At 40.1% G+C, this 16,916-nt stretch overlaps 1 protein-coding gene across 1 annotated transcript in view; it reads left to right on the top strand.

Moving 5' to 3' along the window:
- Positions 1 to 16,916, top strand: part of PSMD1 (proteasome 26S subunit, non-ATPase 1) — a 64,893-nt gene that overhangs the window by 6,574 nt on the left and 41,403 nt on the right. Inside the window, exons 7-16 of the mRNA XM_064721271.1 lie at positions 334 to 560; positions 1,948 to 2,011; positions 3,333 to 3,461; positions 4,467 to 4,555; positions 5,170 to 5,248; positions 5,755 to 5,928; positions 6,854 to 6,965; positions 7,574 to 7,770; positions 8,367 to 8,462; positions 8,969 to 9,033. Coding sequence (XP_064577341.1) covers positions 334 to 560; positions 1,948 to 2,011; positions 3,333 to 3,461; positions 4,467 to 4,555; positions 5,170 to 5,248; positions 5,755 to 5,928; positions 6,854 to 6,965; positions 7,574 to 7,770; positions 8,367 to 8,462; positions 8,969 to 9,033 — 1,232 coding nt within the window. The remainder of the gene's footprint in view (positions 1 to 333; positions 561 to 1,947; positions 2,012 to 3,332; positions 3,462 to 4,466; positions 4,556 to 5,169; positions 5,249 to 5,754; positions 5,929 to 6,853; positions 6,966 to 7,573; positions 7,771 to 8,366; positions 8,463 to 8,968; positions 9,034 to 16,916) is intronic.

Genomic DNA, 16,916 nt, shown 5'->3' on the forward strand with positions numbered 1-16,916 from the left:
TTGGCCAGTCTTGGTATGCCATGTACACATGACGCAGTATTATGCCTGTTTCATTTCAGCTGAGACATCCCTACAGAATGACTGGTGCTTCTTCAATGTGCTTTTGGATTTCTGTGTCCAGTAGGACAAGTCTTGTTTTTCTGTGAAAACTCTTCTGAGTTTTCTCTTGTCTTCACTGAAAGAGAGAAAAGTTTTCTTTCTTTGGAAGGAGTGTTCTGTGGAGCAGCAGATGAGAGAATTGGAGTGTGGGCTTGGGTAGTGTTGCTTTCTCATTCTGAAGTGTCTGATGTCTTCTCTTATTTTTTTTTCTGTTCTTCCCTTTCTCCTGCTCAGTGCCTGATATTCCTGGATGACCCACAGGCTGTGAGTGACATCTTGGAAAAATTGGTGAAGGATGATAACCTTCTCATGGCCTACCAAATTTGCTTTGACCTGTATGAAAGCGCGAGCCAGCAGTTCCTGTCTTCTGTCATCCAGAATCTGCGCACGGTTGGAACTCCCATTGCCTCCGTGCCTGGATCCACCAACACTGGCACTGTCCCTGGATCAGAGAAAGACAGGTGAGGAGATTGACTGGAGAGGTGGTGGAGTTCTTTGGCTCCAGTCCTGCTCTAAGGCAGCCTCATATTCCATGTATGGAAGCTTTTTACAAGCTATTAAGTTACTCTCCTTTAATTAAGTATAGGCAAGACATGCTATTTGCTCAAAACAAATTGAGTATTACCAAAACCTACTGGTTTTTAAGAGGATTTTTATTTGCAGTTGAGATAAGCACAGAGCTGTTATACTGGGGTTCAGCTAATGAGCAGTAATTCATTAAGCTGCAGCGTGAGTTGCTTGGGAATGCTGATTCTATGTGGTCTTGGCAGCAACTTGCAGAGCTAAGGAAGAGGGGAGTTCAGGGAGAAAGCTCATCACAGCTATGTGCAAGTTTGGTTTCACATAACAGCTTATGGGAAGAGTGAGCTCAGATGGTACTGTGGTGTCAACAGACCCTTTTGTACTTGCAGTTCAGAAGAGCTTCAAATCTACTTTGAATTTTTAAAAATGTGGTCAGGATCACAAATTTTAACTGCAGGAAGCTGCTGTTAAGAAAAATCCAAGTTGGCCCTAACCATTCTATCATCTTTATTTCTTCTTTCGGTGACTTACAGGAGAACTGGCCAATCTGTGCTAAGGTTGCTGCCCAGCTTAGGGGCAGCATGGAAGAAGTTTATTCTCCACCTGCTGTGTAATCACCATAGAATGCTTACTGGTACTTTCACCAGAGCTCTCATGTCTGTGCACAACCTGCTCCCAGCACTCTTTGATAGTGTGTGGTGGGGAATCCCACATAGATCCAAGCTGGTTCAGTATAGGGGTTTATCCAACTGTGGAGCTGAGTATTTATACTTTTAAATAAAGTATAAATGCTTCATACTTTAAGTGACACAGGCACGGCAAGCATTTTCCACTTCCTCTCTTATTTTCCAGGGAAATAAAAGGAAAGACACAGAGTAATTTATGTCAGCCTGTGAAGCATTAGAACAAGGTGCTAACAACAGCTTAATATGTTTAATTTCCTTGTCAACACTCTAGGATCCATGCTAATAGTGACAAGCACAAGGCTTCTAGGGGAGGATATAATTATCCTTGATGCCTTGTTTGTTGACCTTGTTTTCTCACCTGTGTCTGTTGCTTCCCTACAAGCATCTTCATTTTTTGTCTCTGTAGGTGGAATAAGAGAATAGGGTTTTCCAGGCCTTTGTCTTCAAGTTCAAAATTGAGTGGAGGGGGAGTTTTCTGCTCAGCAGTAAGCTCCAGATGGTCAGCCCTTGTTCTATCAAACTCCTCTTTTCCAGTCATCATCTCCAAATCCTAGACTGCTCCTTCAGGACAATGTTCAGCCATAATTACAGTTCCTGACTTGTTGCAAGTGATGCATTTTTCATTTCTGTTTTATTTCAGTGATGCTATGGAAGCAGAAGAGAAACCAGGAAGCACTTGTGCAGCAGGGAGGTCTGCAGAAATTGTGAGTGCTATTTCTGAAACAGACCTTAGTTTTTCTTATGTGTTATTTTTGGGTGTCTAGGATTTCTAAATTGGTTTGGCTTGAAGGTGTCAAGTTACCTCAGGCCTACATGGTGCTGTGTTGCTGGGCTAGTTGGTTGGAATTTTTTTGTTTAGTTTCTTTTCCCAAGTATTGGAGAAAGTGAGTTCACTTCTGACATGCACATACAGTTGCAATTCAGCATGTAGAATAGTTAATGCAGTTTTGACATTTCCAATACTGCAGACAAGGAGTGTTACCAGAGAGGAAGGTAAAACCCAAGACAAGTTGTTTTTTGTATTTCTTCTTTTTCCCATGGTAAATATTTGCAAACAAAACTTGGGAATATTTGAAAGATTCTTGCATATCATTTAAAAATTAATTAAGGGCAAACAGAAGCATTTCCTTCAAGTTATATTTCGCACAGAAAACAAAAGGGATTGAGTTTCTTGCCTCAGCAAGGAACCTTGACAGTGCTTTTGTACAGGAAAGGTGTCTTGAATCAGTTTTTGCTGCATTGGTTTTGCTGATTGTGCCAAGTACACCCAAACAATCTGTGTGGCCAGAAATGTTCTTTAGCTTAATCTTCCACAATTAAGAATGCTGACTACAAAGAAATAATTGAGGGAATTAGTTTAAGGGCTGAACTACTCATGCTTGACTGGACTGTGACCAGCTAAATGTCAGGACAAAGAGCTGCACTGTACTTTTCACCCTGCTCAGAATGAACTTCTGCTTCTACAGATCCATTTTCAACTGTTCCATCAGGAGGAAGGAGACTTTTCTCAAAGAGCTCTTGGGGATGAATGTATCTGTTTCCTAGTTCTACAAGCTGTTGTTCTAAATAAAGCTTGTAGCTCACAAGAATGGTGCTGCAGCTCAGCACAGGCTCATGCAAAGTATTGTAGTTTTGTGGCCATGTCTGTGAAAGCTTCCATGGAAATACAGGTTCAGTTATGAGAAGGTTTGCCTCTGGCAGGAGACTTACTGTCTCTGTAATGCCAAACAGCAGCCTGCAGAATGTCAGATGTCACCCATATTGTTTTGCTTTCTATGAAAGAATAGATTTCTTTTTGAAAAGTCTCTTTTCCCACCTGCACTGCTGTGCACAAAAGCTTTGATTTCTGGGAGGTTTGGGCTTGTGCACCAAGGACAGAAACAATGTCTTTTTAGTCCTAAAACCTGATAGCTTTTGGAATATGGTGATGGCAACATACTAGAATGGCTTCTCATGAATTGTATTTTAACAGAGTCATGGTTGGGTTCTCATGGATTTTTTTTTTCTTTTTGCTTGTATGTGAAGAACCCAGAGCCTAAAGACCAGATCTCAAAAATGATTAAAATTTTAAGTGGGGAAATGGCCATTGAGTTACATCTGCAGTTTTTAATACGAAACAACAATACAGATCTCATGATCCTCAAAAATACAAAGGTAAGAGACTTTGTTAAATATTATTGTCTTTGATTTATCTCATTCATCCTGTGTTGGTTTTGACCATGCTGCTGTTGTTATTAATTATAGGATGCTAATAGGATGTTGATATTTGAGTTAGGTTTTGTTTTTTTTTTTTTTTAAATTGGTTATAGCAACTCATCTTTTTCTCACCCTTTTTGGGTGGGTGGGTTTGTTTTTCGTCTGTTCAGTAAGATGGGCAAAATTTACCCTCCAGCTCCATGTCAGATCCAATGCAAATGCTGCTTGTTGGGAAGGGAGGAGTCAGCCAGGACTGTAGGTTACAGTATGTTGGTGTCTTGGTTGAGATGTTAGGTAAGCCCTTCAGCTTGGCAAGGGAATCCTGGTATATAGTAAAAAACCAGTATTTCCATGTTGGAGACAAAACCAATCAGATACTGTAATGTAGACAGAGTTAGTGAATGGAGTAACTGGTTTTGTTTTGGAAGGTGTTACTCAAGGGTGGGCAAATGAAAAATTACAGGTAAACTAGAATCTTAAAAGCTTACTAGAAACTATAGGAGAAGTTTTTTATTTGTGAAATAAGATGCACATTGTCAGTAAAAGTAGTAGGGGTTGCTTGTTAGTGCAGATGACATTTCAAATGTATTGGAAAATCATTTCCATCTGCTGGTAAAGTGTTCAGGATTCTGCAGGGGAGTTCTGGGAACAGCCTGGGGACGTCAGCAGCACTCGCTGTGAGTGCTCAGTTCTGGGAAGCAGAGCAGGGTGGTTCTCCAGTTAAGTGGCAATTGGAGTAATCACATCTCTGAAAGAAACTCACATAAAGGATCATTTTGCATGGGAAAGATGGCTAGAGGATATGTTAGAGTGTATTAGCAATCTATTAGCTGATTACAGGGAAATTGCTGGTTAAATTGAGGATCATTACAGTCCATTTTTCTGCTGTACTGGCAAGCTTGTTAAGTGACCTTGGGCAGATCTTTTGCTGAGTGATGCTACTGTTTGTTCTTGTTCTTTCAGGATGCAGTGAGGAATTCTGTGTGTCATACTGCAACTGTTATAGCAAACTCCTTTATGCACTGTGGGACAACCAGTGACCAGTTCCTAAGGTAAATCTATGGCAAGGAAGCTGCAATGTCATTTAGAGGTGTTTGAACACCGTTGTTGCCCTCCTTAACTGGATACATCTGGGGTGGTAACTGCAGAACTCTAATGGTGTTAGAGAATTGTTTCCTTTTCTCTATCCTCACAAACTGGCTTTGTTTGACTCTTAACTGTATGAGCAGCTTGGAGGGTGAAGATCTGGAATTTCTTTTCTCTTTATTTACTAGTTAGAGAGTTTCTGAGATGTATCTTCATATGGTAGAGACTGACAGTACTAAATGATCTTGTAGGAGAAATACTAGGGCTGACCTTACAAGGGACTTAAAGAAATCTGCAGAAACTCTACTAAAGTTTCTCCCAGAAAATTGATGGACTGCATATTGAGCAGTTCTCTGTCTTTCATGAGATCACCCATGTCTAGAAGCTTGACTACAACCAGGCAAAAATCAGGACTGATGAAGGGGAGAGAAATGTAAAGTGGAAATGTATTTAGCTGCCTTCCCTTCTGGAGCTGCTTTTTAGTTGGAAAGCAGTCTTCAGTGCTCTTAAACCCTGTTTGCAGGATTAGGAACAGGCTGTATGAGAAACTTTGTATAACCTTTCTCTTTTCATCTTCTAGAGACAATTTGGAGTGGCTGGCCAGGGCCACAAACTGGGCTAAGTTTACTGCTACTGCCAGCTTGGGTGTTATACACAAGGTAATATTGCATTCATTTCCATCTGCACAGTGTAAATGCTTGACTTGTGAACAGTGAAAGTGTGGAAATAGGGATTCTGGATAGTGCCTGCAGTCCAGTGTACCTGGCACAGCTATTAACATATTTTGTGTCTTTGCACTAAAAAGCTGTGTTTATATTATTTCATCTGACATCCAAAATAGTTTATGATATGTTTTGCTGAGAATCAAAAAGGTGCTAGGTTAACATGGCTCAAGGAAGGAGTATTTTTCTAACTCTTCCTTTGTGAGTTGAACAGATATAATAGTTTCTAGGTATTAAAATTACAGGTGGTTCTTAAGTGATTCTGGGACATACCAAAGTTCCTTAGTGTAGTAACTTTCAGTAAGTTTGAACGGTGATGTGTGGCACTGAAATACTGATTCTAGTGGAGAAAATAATGGCTATAACACATATTTAAATATTACTTTGCTGTTTTTTCCCATTTTCCCACTGTCTTCCCTCCCTGCTGGACACTGGACATGCAGGGTCATGAGAAAGAAGCATTACAGCTAATGGCAACCTACCTGCCCAAGGACACCTCTCCAGGCTCAGCCTACCAGGAGGGAGGAGGCCTCTATGCCTTGGGTCTCATCCATGCCAACCACGGCGGGGACATCATTGACTACTTGCTGAACCAGCTGAAGAATGCCAGTAATGATGTGTGTACTGGGCTCTGCAGGGAGCCTTTGCTTTGTTGGGAATATGCAGGAGGGGGCTGGCTGGTTTACTAGTGGGGAGTGGAGGTAATTAAGCACCACTGTGGTACTTAAACCTCCTCTGGGTTTTAAAGATTGGTTAAAGGTTGGTTTTAACAACCTGTTGCTTAAGGTTTTGCTAAAATTTTTAGGAAATTCTTATGTACTTGACAGTGACCGTAGCTTCATCATATTTACTACTTGTTATATCTGCTTTGTTTTGCTAGTGGACCTGCAGCATTCAGGCACTGTTATTGTGTACAGCTTAGTTGTCAAGGAAATAAGCCACAAAATGTTTCTGGTGACATGACAATAAGAAGTGTTTTACTTCTGCACTTAGTGTTTGTAGACCTCTATGAAAAATATCTTTTTAAGTTGGGAATAGGTTATTGTCTCAGCATGTTGCCTCTTTCTCCTTGTGGAATCTAATTACTTTTTTTTTTTTAATTCCATGAACAGATCGTAATAGTCTTACTGCAAATGTATCTATTGTTAGAATAAAAGAGTTTACAGACTGTTTTTAAGTGGCTACCTTTTAACCTTTTTATTTAGAACTTATTACTTGCTAGGTTTTTACACATGGCACAGATTTATGGTTTTACATAAATCACTCAGTGGGAGAAAAGAGTTTGAAGTTACTAGAAAATCTTCTGTGTTATGTGTTAAGCTTCTGTTACTTACTGTTTATGGGCTTTTGAACTGGTTTTCTTCTATTTTCCGCCTCTTTCACTGGACCTGCTGCCAGTGGTATTTCTAGCAGGTCAAGAGATCATTTTGGGTTGGTTTGGGGCTAAAAGGTTGCAGGTTTAATATTGATGGAAAGATGTCTGCTTCACCTGAAGTCATACTGTTCCCTGCTTTATGACTGAACTTGCGTGTGCTTCTCTAGATTGTGCGCCATGGTGGCAGCCTGGGCTTGGGGCTGGCTGCCATGGGGACAGCACGCCAGGATGTGTACGATCTGCTGAAAACAAATCTCTACCAGGATGATGCAGTGACAGGTAAATGTTCTGCTTTCAAAGCAAATAACCATCTGAGGCCTTATCAGGCACCTGGGGTTTTTGATAATGTTTTTTTCCCCTCAATTTTTCTGTTAGCAGCATAGATTGTTTCTAGCTGTGTTTTACTTACTGACCTTTTCCTGATCATTATGGTTCTTTAGTTATGTGTCAGTAATGTTCTGTGATCCTGTCATGACTGGCACTGTGGCAAGTTTTAATAAGACACACTAGGTCTTTAAACAGCTCCTTTTTTGCTCTGTTCCTTTGTTTGTCATATGCTTTTTCTTTAGTGTGGCTGTTCTCCAGAGCCATGTGCTTTTTTGAGCTGAGTGACAGGCTTGGAGAAGCTTGTGGGAGTTACTGCTGCATTGGTGGGGCTCATAGGAAAGTGATCTCAGCAGCTCTTGGTTCAAGCAAGGGATAATTGAACTTGGTAGAGAAAAGTACTAAATTGTTGTTACAAACACATTTTGCCATGAATAATGGAGTTGTTAGGCATGGTGATGCCCAGAAGGGATCTATTGGCCTACATCTGGTGTGATTCTCTAGATACAGTATTTATTACTTTGGGAACAGAGTTGACTTTTTTGCTTCTCTCTGCATTTCAGGTGAGGCAGCTGGCCTGGCACTGGGGTTGGTTATGTTAGGATCCAAAAATGCCCAGGCTATTGAGGACATGGTTGGCTATGCACAAGAAACCCAGCATGAAAAGATCCTGCGAGGCCTCGCTGTTGGAATCGCTCTGGTCATGTATGGGAGGATGGAGGAGGCTGATGCTCTCATTGAGAGTCTCTGCAGAGATAAGGTAAATTGAGCTGTGACTTAATCCCTGACTCTTGTGTTACATGGCTGACCTTCCTGTCCATTTGTGAATCCCCAGCTGTGGTGGGTTGGCTCTTTTGAACCAGAGAAGTTCTTACATGGGTCTGAAGTAGGACTGTTTCACAAATTGCTGGGCTCTGATCAAAAATACAAGAACAACACTGCTTAGTTGTGTATTTCTTTAGCCTTGTACTTGGTCTTCATAGTCATGTGAGCAGCAGCAGGGAGTAGATCAGGATGCAGTGCTTAAAAACAGACGAGACTTGCTGTAAGTGGGTCATCTTCATCTCAAGGCTCTGGTAGTGATCATTGCAGATTGCAGGCAAGAAGCAGAATGACACCTCTGCCCTGTACTCTTGGGCAGCCTGCAGCATAGCAGGCTCTCTGTCCCCCTGAACTTGGTAATGACAACCCTGCTTTGGTGATTGTCCTGTTACTTGTCCCAAATCAACAATTAAGCAGCAAGGCTGACATGTGACCTGTTAGCAGATTCAAGACACAAGAGTGGAACAGATTTAAAGTTAGAATTACTGAGTCACTGCTTGGATGGATGTGAGATACTGATGCTTTCTCTTCCAGGATCCAATTCTCCGTCGTTCTGGCATGTACACCGTGGCTATGGCGTACTGTGGCTCAGGGAACAACAAGGCTATCAGGCGCCTGCTGCATGTGGCTGTAAGTACTGTGGCCTCAGCAGCACATAGGAGGGAATTTTTGGTCAGAAAGCAAGCACATCACTTTGTCAGGCTTTGTGTCTGCACTGTTAATATTCTGGTCCAAATCAGAGATTGTGAAGTGATGAAAGCTTTATTTAGTATTATGAGCAGAACTAGCAGGGCCTTCTTTCATTAGGGTAAAGAGACTTTGAGACTTTCAACCTGGTATCACAGAGAAGGCACCTATTAAAAATTAAAATATGAACCTAAACTACCCAGCTAACAGGTTTGCAGTGAATAGTCTGTGTAATGATGGACTGGAGAAAAAATAAATTAAGCTGTAAAGGATGAGGTGTGTCTGTTCTTTGATCATCTTGCAGTTGGTGTGCAAACATGGGTGAGGCTGTTTGGGTTAAGGCTGAACATGATTTTAACTAACTTTCTCTATAATCCTGTCTTCTGGTCTGAAACATGGTCCTCAAGTGTTTTAACTGTATTCTGAATATCCTGATTTTCCTTTTGTAGGTGAGTGATGTGAATGATGACGTGAGGCGGGCAGCTGTGGAGTCGCTTGGTTTCATTCTGTTCAGGTAAAGTGTCTTCCTTGGTCATTCCTGCAGCCTTCAATTTAATGTCTGTTACTTTTTTAAAAAATGAGTATGCTACTGCTTTCACAAAGTGACTGAACTGCTAACTGATTTAATTCTGAAAAGTTAAAAAACTGAGAGATTGGTTTAGGATTAGAAGCCTTCCTTAATGTTCAGCAGATGTTTAATGAGTCTTTCTGTAGGTTTCTGGATTTGTGCCTTAATTGTCTGAATAGAGCTAGATGAAGTTGACAAATAGAATGAAAAATTAATATTTGCAGAATTGAGAGTTAATTAAAAATTAAATATACTGTGCTTGTGCCAAGCCTCTTAAGGGCAGCAGTACCCAGACAAATATATCTGCCTAATGACTGGCTAAAATGTTGTGACTTTGATTAAGCAAAAAGCAACTGAAGGAGGACCTTGAAATAGTCTTTGTTTCTTAAGTATCCACTGTAAAACCATGAAAAGTTCCTGGGCTTACATTGTAACATGAGCCCATCACAAAATCGTCACAATGTTTCCTTTGGTTGTCTAAAGTAAAACCTGTTGCTGAAATGGTGTTTTGTAGTGCCCTGCAGGTCCCTTGGCTAAGGGGTGGTTGGGGAATTAGGAGGCTCCCCAAGGGCTGCACCTGCATCTGTTAATACAATAATCTGTGTTCTGTTAATACAATAATCTGTGTTATCTGAGCACTGAGGCAAACTGCAGCCTTTGAGCGTGGCTGAGAGGAGTTGGTGCATACATACTTGGGTCCATAATTGTAATTTTAAAATTGTTCTTTACATCATCTTTTGGGTTGCTCTTAAAAGCAGGATGAGAGGTTCTTAAAGATGGGATTAAAACTTGGGTTACTGATGTGAGCAGTCAGCTTTTCTGTTGTTCCCCACATGGAAGTGACTCTGCACCGTTCTGCTCTATCTGAAGGATAATTGAATGTGGATTGCAAAGAGGACAGATTCTCTCAGTGGGCAGCAGGTGTCTCTCAAGTGCTTCTGCTCTGTTACTTCCAAGCAGCACAGCTCCTTCCTTGCTGCTTAGGGATCTTTGCCTCTCCTGAAGCCAAGGGATCTGTTTAGCCGACTTCTGTATCTGTGTACAGAACAAAAATTCCATGCATGCCTTCCATAGTTTCAGGCATCTTTTTTCAAAACAGGTTGTGACAAAGCCCTTTTGAGCTCAGATTTCAGTGTAATTTTTCTTTCCAACAAATGCAAAACACAATTGGACATGGATATCTCTTACCAAAATGAGAAACCTTCAAGGCTCTGAACTAAACCTTTTACCATGTGCTGGCATCTTGCTGGAACAACATAGTTCAGGGCCTGTTCTCTCCATATCCAGCAGTGAGGAATGAGTGACACCATCTTTGACTCTTCCACCTGCTGTACTGTAGTTCAAATGTTATCCTGCCTCTTCCCCTCCCTTTCTGGAGATACTTGCTGTCCAGAACCTACTTGTGCAATAAGGAGGAGCATATACTTGTAAATTCTAGTGTCCACCTTTCTTGGTAGTCCTTGGTAGTCAAGGACTAACACTTTTTAGCTGATTAGCACTGGCTCCTGGAGGCAGAAGGTTTGTGTTAGGCTGTGGTAGTTGCCAACACTTTTCACTTGATAACTGGTTTTGTGCTCTGCCCCAGCTGAACAATGCCAGTGTACAGAGACATAAAGACCAAGTGAGTTGTGAGTTTGTCAGATTTCATGGCTAAAATGACATTTCTTTCTTAGGACTGTTGTTTGTTGAAGTCTAACTGGATTTACTTGTAAAGGCCACTAACAATACTGGCAAGAGTCAGTGATTTGTCAGCTGCTGGGCATACAGAGCTTTTGAATGAAGTGTTTTGGAGGTGAGAAGGTCTGAGACACAGTGGGATAAATCCCAGAAATTAATCTCATTTTAAGTGAAGGAAACATGACTGAAGGTCCCATGAAAAGAGTTCTCATTGAATTCTTTGTATGTGCAGAAAGGGAACTGTGAAATCAGGGCTGAAATAAGAAAATAAATTGTTTAATGCACTCTACATTTTTCTTGGGGAATTCATGGCATTAATGAGTTGAGTGTGCTAGAGGTGTGAGTTTGTCTGCTGGATTGTACACTTCAGCAACCTCAGACTTGTGCTTCTCTCTGTTCTTCCTATAGGAATAGTAAAATCCATATAAGGGTGGAGGTTACCCAGTCAGAGGATGATAATTTCCTTAAAAGCACCATTGCTTGAACATGACAGAACTACAGCCCACAAACTCACATCGTGTCATAAATATCCAGTTTGTTTTCTCCTGTTGTTACAACTATCTATGAATAAATGTTCTTCCTCTTGGATTTGAACTAAAAGTGTCGTAAACATCACAAAACTGCTAATTTTAGGTAATGCATCTGCATAACAGAACATTCTGTGAGGCTTTGCTGTCCTTGTTTTGCTCTGTGAGCCTTCCTTGCTATCACATGCATACAACCCTGCCTACACTCACTCAACAGCCCATCTTGACTTTTGTTGTTGATTATGAAAACAGCAGAGTATCGAAGCAAAATGTGATAGAACATAATGCAATAAAACATGGCATTTAATTTTTAGAGCAATAAGTTTTTGCTTGAACTTGAAGATTACCTCTTTTATATTTTTTTAAGCATGGTATTTTTTTTCATTGGGCTTTTGAATTACTGGAAAAATATACAAAAAGAATATATGTGGCTTTTGTCATTATTCATAATTCATGAATCAAGGTTTAGATAGAATATTCTAGTCTAGGTTCTTAAATTTTACCTAAGAATTGCAAGATTAAAACTTCTGGTGTGTTGTGAAAGATAATAAATCACCCAGTTACAATCCCTGGAGGACTGGGGGAGCAGGGGTTAGTGCTGTTGTTACAGTTTCACTCTGGGATGTTGGATGCACACCTGCCTGGCTGTGGGAATGTCTGCAGTCACCCAGGTGAGCAGAGCAGTACCAATCCCATTGCTTGAGTGCAGAATATGTTGCAGGTCCTATTCATATAGCACAAAAACTTCCTTGTCCGATTCCTGGGCTCCACAAAGCTTTCCAGGGGACCCTGTGTGTAGAATTAAACCTTGACCAGCAGAGTTGCTGCTGTTAATTCTGGTTTTGCTGACTGTTTAGAAGCAGTCCATAGGTTCAGGCTGGGGATGGAAAGCACAGCTTGCTCGCTGTAGGACTTGGAGTGGCTTTTTTCCCTTCTTGGCTTAGTCCCATGCAAAAATTAGGCACTAGTTATGGGTTTCAGAGCAGATCATTTTCATACCTCTATATTAAATTATCAGAAAATGTTCTGATGCAAGAGAATTGTTTCAAAACTGCCTCCTCTTTTCTTCCTTTTGCCATCTAAAAATACCAGTCAAAATTGTGTGGAGCAAAAAGCTGAGACTTTACATCTTCTCTCTTTTTAAAAATGGCCTCCTCTTACAGGAGGCACTTCTAAGTAAAATGTTATTGTAAAGTGATGCAGAGGCAGTAATGAAGCTTGGGATGTTTGGAGCTTGCAGTGTGGATGCAGGGCTGAACAAGAAGCTGTGTTGTGCAATAGGAAGAGGAGAAATGATGCATTGACTTGGCTGCTGTAAGGTGTCTCTGTTTTCCCAGTTCTGCTCCTTTTGCCATTGATCACAGATAGCAAACTTACCTAATTGTTGATGTTTATATACTGGTGGTTCTTTCTGCTGAAGTGGTTTATTAAATATTTATGATTGTTAGAAACAGCATTTAAATCACCTGTGATTTTCGGTCAGCTTTTTAAAATTATTATGATACAATGGAAAACATGATCAATATAAAGTGCTTTGCTTTTTAAAAATGGAAAGACTTATTTTTATCATATTTTTTACCACTTTAGATCATGAATTCTTTGTTGGCATTGCAGAGTGAAATGTGATTGGATTATGTAGCCAGCCTTATTTTTACATTGTTAGAGCAGTGCTGCAGAGTATCTAAACACTTAATGTACAAAATGAGGAGATAGATGTTTTATGGATAGAAGAAATCTGATTGGTAAAAAGCTTCAATGTGGGATGGAACAGTGCTTGCAAGCATGAACTAAAAACGTTTAATGCTCTCATAGCAGTTGTTAAATCCAGGGGAATGAGACTTTTGGGGAAGTGGGACTTGAGTTGTAGGATGCTGCTTTTGCCTTCATGCAGTACTGTTGGGAAAAGGCTGAGGGCTGGAGAGGGAACGATGCAGCCTCTAGAGAGTCCCAAAGGGAAGATGTAGTCTCAGCTGATAAGTGTAGGCTACCCAAACATGAAGAACTCTGCATGGCTTCTGTTCAGTTTTTCATTTTAGGATGATGCAAGTGAAATAGTAATGTTTCCTGCTTTTGTATGCTTTGTGTTTACATAGCCTTTGGTATTTTAAGGCTATATATTTGTTACAAGGCAAACAGATCAGATACTTGGATTTTATTCCAGGAAGACTGGGACAGTGTGTTTTCTTTATATCTTGTAACCTACCTTTATCCAGAAGGCAGATAGCAGATGATCTGGGTAATTGAGTGTGAGGCTGACAGTCACTCTAATGTGATCTGCACCAGTGACTTTTTCAATGTTTTAATTGTGAAGAGGAATTTAGTGAAATATATCTGCTTGTTAATTCTTGCATAGGAAAGATTAAAAGGGTTTTGTTTACAATCCAACACATTTTATCTTGTCATATTCAGTCTTCCTGGTAGAGGAGAATGAAGGTCCCTTTCAAAGAAATAGAAGCAGAAATCTTACTATAATCAGAAGAAGCCTTAGACTTTCACTGAAGTTGTGCAGGGTTTAATGAATTTGAAAATGATTTGCCATTACCTGTGTGGAGAATTTGTAAAGAGGATCCTTTAGAGAGTAAAAAGCTCTTAATTTTTAAGAGTGTGATGTTGCTTTTCAGAGGTTGGAAAGGACCTGAATACCTGCATGCTGGGAATTGTAGCTGTGACTTGACAAATAGGGTTGACATGAATTATTAAAAAATGGGCACTTTTAGCAAGCCATCTTTCCTATTTTTGTACCTAGCTTCCCATTGTAAAATGAAAGGTTTTCCTCTCATCTGCAGAGCAAAAGTCTTCCTTTTCCAGTGGAGAAAACATTGTTTCTCCTGGGAATGGACACTGATAGTAAACACCGTGTTGTTATGCCAAAGACAAAATTATGGAAGTTACGTCTCTCCTGCCTGTTGTTTTTGCCATGTTAATGGTTGCCTAGAGAGCCAAAGGGGAAGTGAAACAAAGGAACACTTCTGAGCAGTTGTACATTGGCATCTTTATCAATGTGAAGAAAAAAGTCTAAAGCTTCATGGTAATATTAACTCAGTGCTGAGAACTGGCCAGAACTCTGGGACTCTTGGCTCCAGCTTGCAAGGTAAAAAGCCAAAAGAGCTCTGGCAATGTTCTGTCTCTCTGTGTTCCAACGTCCCAGGTTGTTCAGCATGCCTTTACCATGTTTACTCTGCTTACACTGCTTTACTTTTTAAGTCTGATGTTACATACAGCAACCTAGAAAAAGATTCAGGGGAGTTATGTGTTTGTTTTCTTTTACCAGCTTGCAGTGATGTGGATGTTTCCACAGGATGGAAATGGTGTAGAAAAGCAGCACTTTCTGTGAAACCATAAAAAAATCCTATGTGCCTCTTGTGTGCAGGTGATACAGCAGCAGCTTGTAGCATCAGCCTCTCTTCTCAGTGCCTTGTGCTTAACACTTGATTTTAACTGTACTTGCATTTGAAAATTGATACCAGTATGGCCTAGTGTGATATAGTCAGGAAGAGTTTTATACTTGCAGGATATAAGATAACTGAATAGTTTTTCTAGTTGCCTGTAGGTTTCCTGACAGCTAAAAGCCTGCAGCTTATAGATGGTTTAGGACTGGCTTCACAAAATGCATTTTACATAATAGCTGGGATTAGCTGAATTTCTTGCTTCTCCGTTTCTGAGGGAATTAAAGGTTGGGATATTTTTGGTTGATTTTTCTGGCTTTGTCTGTTTCATGTGTATTTTGTGGCTGTTTTGTTTAGTTTTTTGCAAAGTAATGCCTTTATTTGCATTTCAAGACACTTACTCTGTTAGGCTTTGAACTCCATTATCTTCCTCTCTGCAAGACTGCTGAGTCCTTATGTGCATGTCTGTGCTGTAATTTTTAATTAGATAGGCAGACAGAACATTGACTGAATGTCTCCTAACGTATTTTAAATAATTAAACAACAAAACAACCACCATACTTGTTCATTGTTCTTCTAAAATGTTCTTCCCATTGTGCTTGGGTGTTGCAGATAAGCTTTGACTTATCTTGCTTTTCAGTAGTTTAAAAAGAAATTAAATATGCCATATAAAGATCTTTGTGATAATGATAAAAGTTGAACTAGGTATCTCTAAGTTATTATTTTATGGACTTTATTATTTTGTTATTTTATTGCCTCTCTACAGTGATAACTTGGAGTTATTATTGTATTGAGACTCTAGAGCTGACCAGGTGGCTGATTTGATGTGGGTCAGGTTAGGAAAGAACTGGCAGCATTTTGCTCCAGAGAAAGGAATCCCTGGTTTTGTTTGTGTGTGTTAAGGGGAAAGTGCATGACCCCTTCCTTCCATAAAAATGTCTTGTTTTCTACAGCCAACTGACTGCAAAGCTTTATCAGTTATTATACTGCTATCTTTATGAAAAAAACTGTAAAAAATTAGAATGCTATGAAAATACTCTGACTTTGCAGACCGCATATAAAAGTATATTTTATACATTTGTGTTACCTAAAGGCAGTACTCATGGATGTAGTCCTGAGCCTCCTGTTGTGCTTGTTGATGCCACAAGAGCAGTGTTGTCTGTAGTTACCATACAACAAACTGGTGCTTTCTTGCAGGAGCTTGCAGTGACTCTTCCATCATGTCTTACTAATGAAGGTGATGTCTTTGTTCAGAGCTGTTCTTGTAGATACAGTTGCTAAAACAAGAACTCCACTGTCCATTATGTTTTCTTACTGCATAGTTCTGTATCTTCAATTTTTTCTTGCTCTGTCCTACTTTTTCCAAGCTGTTACCTGAATTCTCAGCTTGTTTGCTTTGCAAGTGGACCAGCTCTGAGCAATATCTTCTTGCACTTAGCATATTAAGTGGAATGTTTTCCACTTGGAAAGTGGAAGCATGGAATGTGCATGCTTTCTTGGCTGATGTGTTTCTGTCTATGGAGAAGTTTCTTTGCCTGTAGAAAGACTGGATTTTTTATTAGTCACTAGTCCTTTAGATGGAGGTTTGTTGTTGCTGACTGAACTCAGTAACTGGAACATGCTGAGCTTCTATTTACAGTTACTAAAACTTAGAAACCTGTATACTGCCTTGAGAAAATACATCTCTGTTGGGTGAGACTTTTTCAAGGATGATTTCCAGTTTGTGGAGGTCTAAGCACTGATTGCAAAGAGGCCTTGGAATCTTTCTCTGTGGGACATTTAGGGCAAATTACTCCTCGTGTAAGACAGATTGCAGACTTGACAGCTACACAAGAACAGAGTCAGACAAAAAAGAGCTGAGTTACCTCTCAGTTTTTCTTTGTGCTGTGAGCCAGCTGTGATGTTTCTGCTGGAAAGGGAAAATAAAGGTTGCTGCTCAAAGTAGGTGATTGCTGCCTGCTATGTGAATGGTTTTTTTTGTTTAATTATTATGGATTTATTTAAGTATCAAGAGAGTTTTCAAAGATGACTGTTTATTGCTTTCTGACTGCTGGACAATAACCCTTCAGGAATGGTGGTTGCCTTTTGGTGTTACTGCTCATGAAGGTGTCTTTTACAGCTACCACAGTCCATCCATTCTGGCTTTTAACTACAGAATCCTCCTAAACAAATTTTGATTAAGTGAAGAGGAGGGAGAGCAGTTAGAATTTACTCTGATTTAAGTGGCTCATGATTATCA

This window comes from Zonotrichia leucophrys, chromosome 9 (assembly GCF_028769735.1).
Source record: "Zonotrichia leucophrys gambelii isolate GWCS_2022_RI chromosome 9, RI_Zleu_2.0, whole genome shotgun sequence".
Classification (NCBI taxonomy): domain Eukaryota; kingdom Metazoa; phylum Chordata; class Aves; order Passeriformes; family Passerellidae; genus Zonotrichia; species Zonotrichia leucophrys.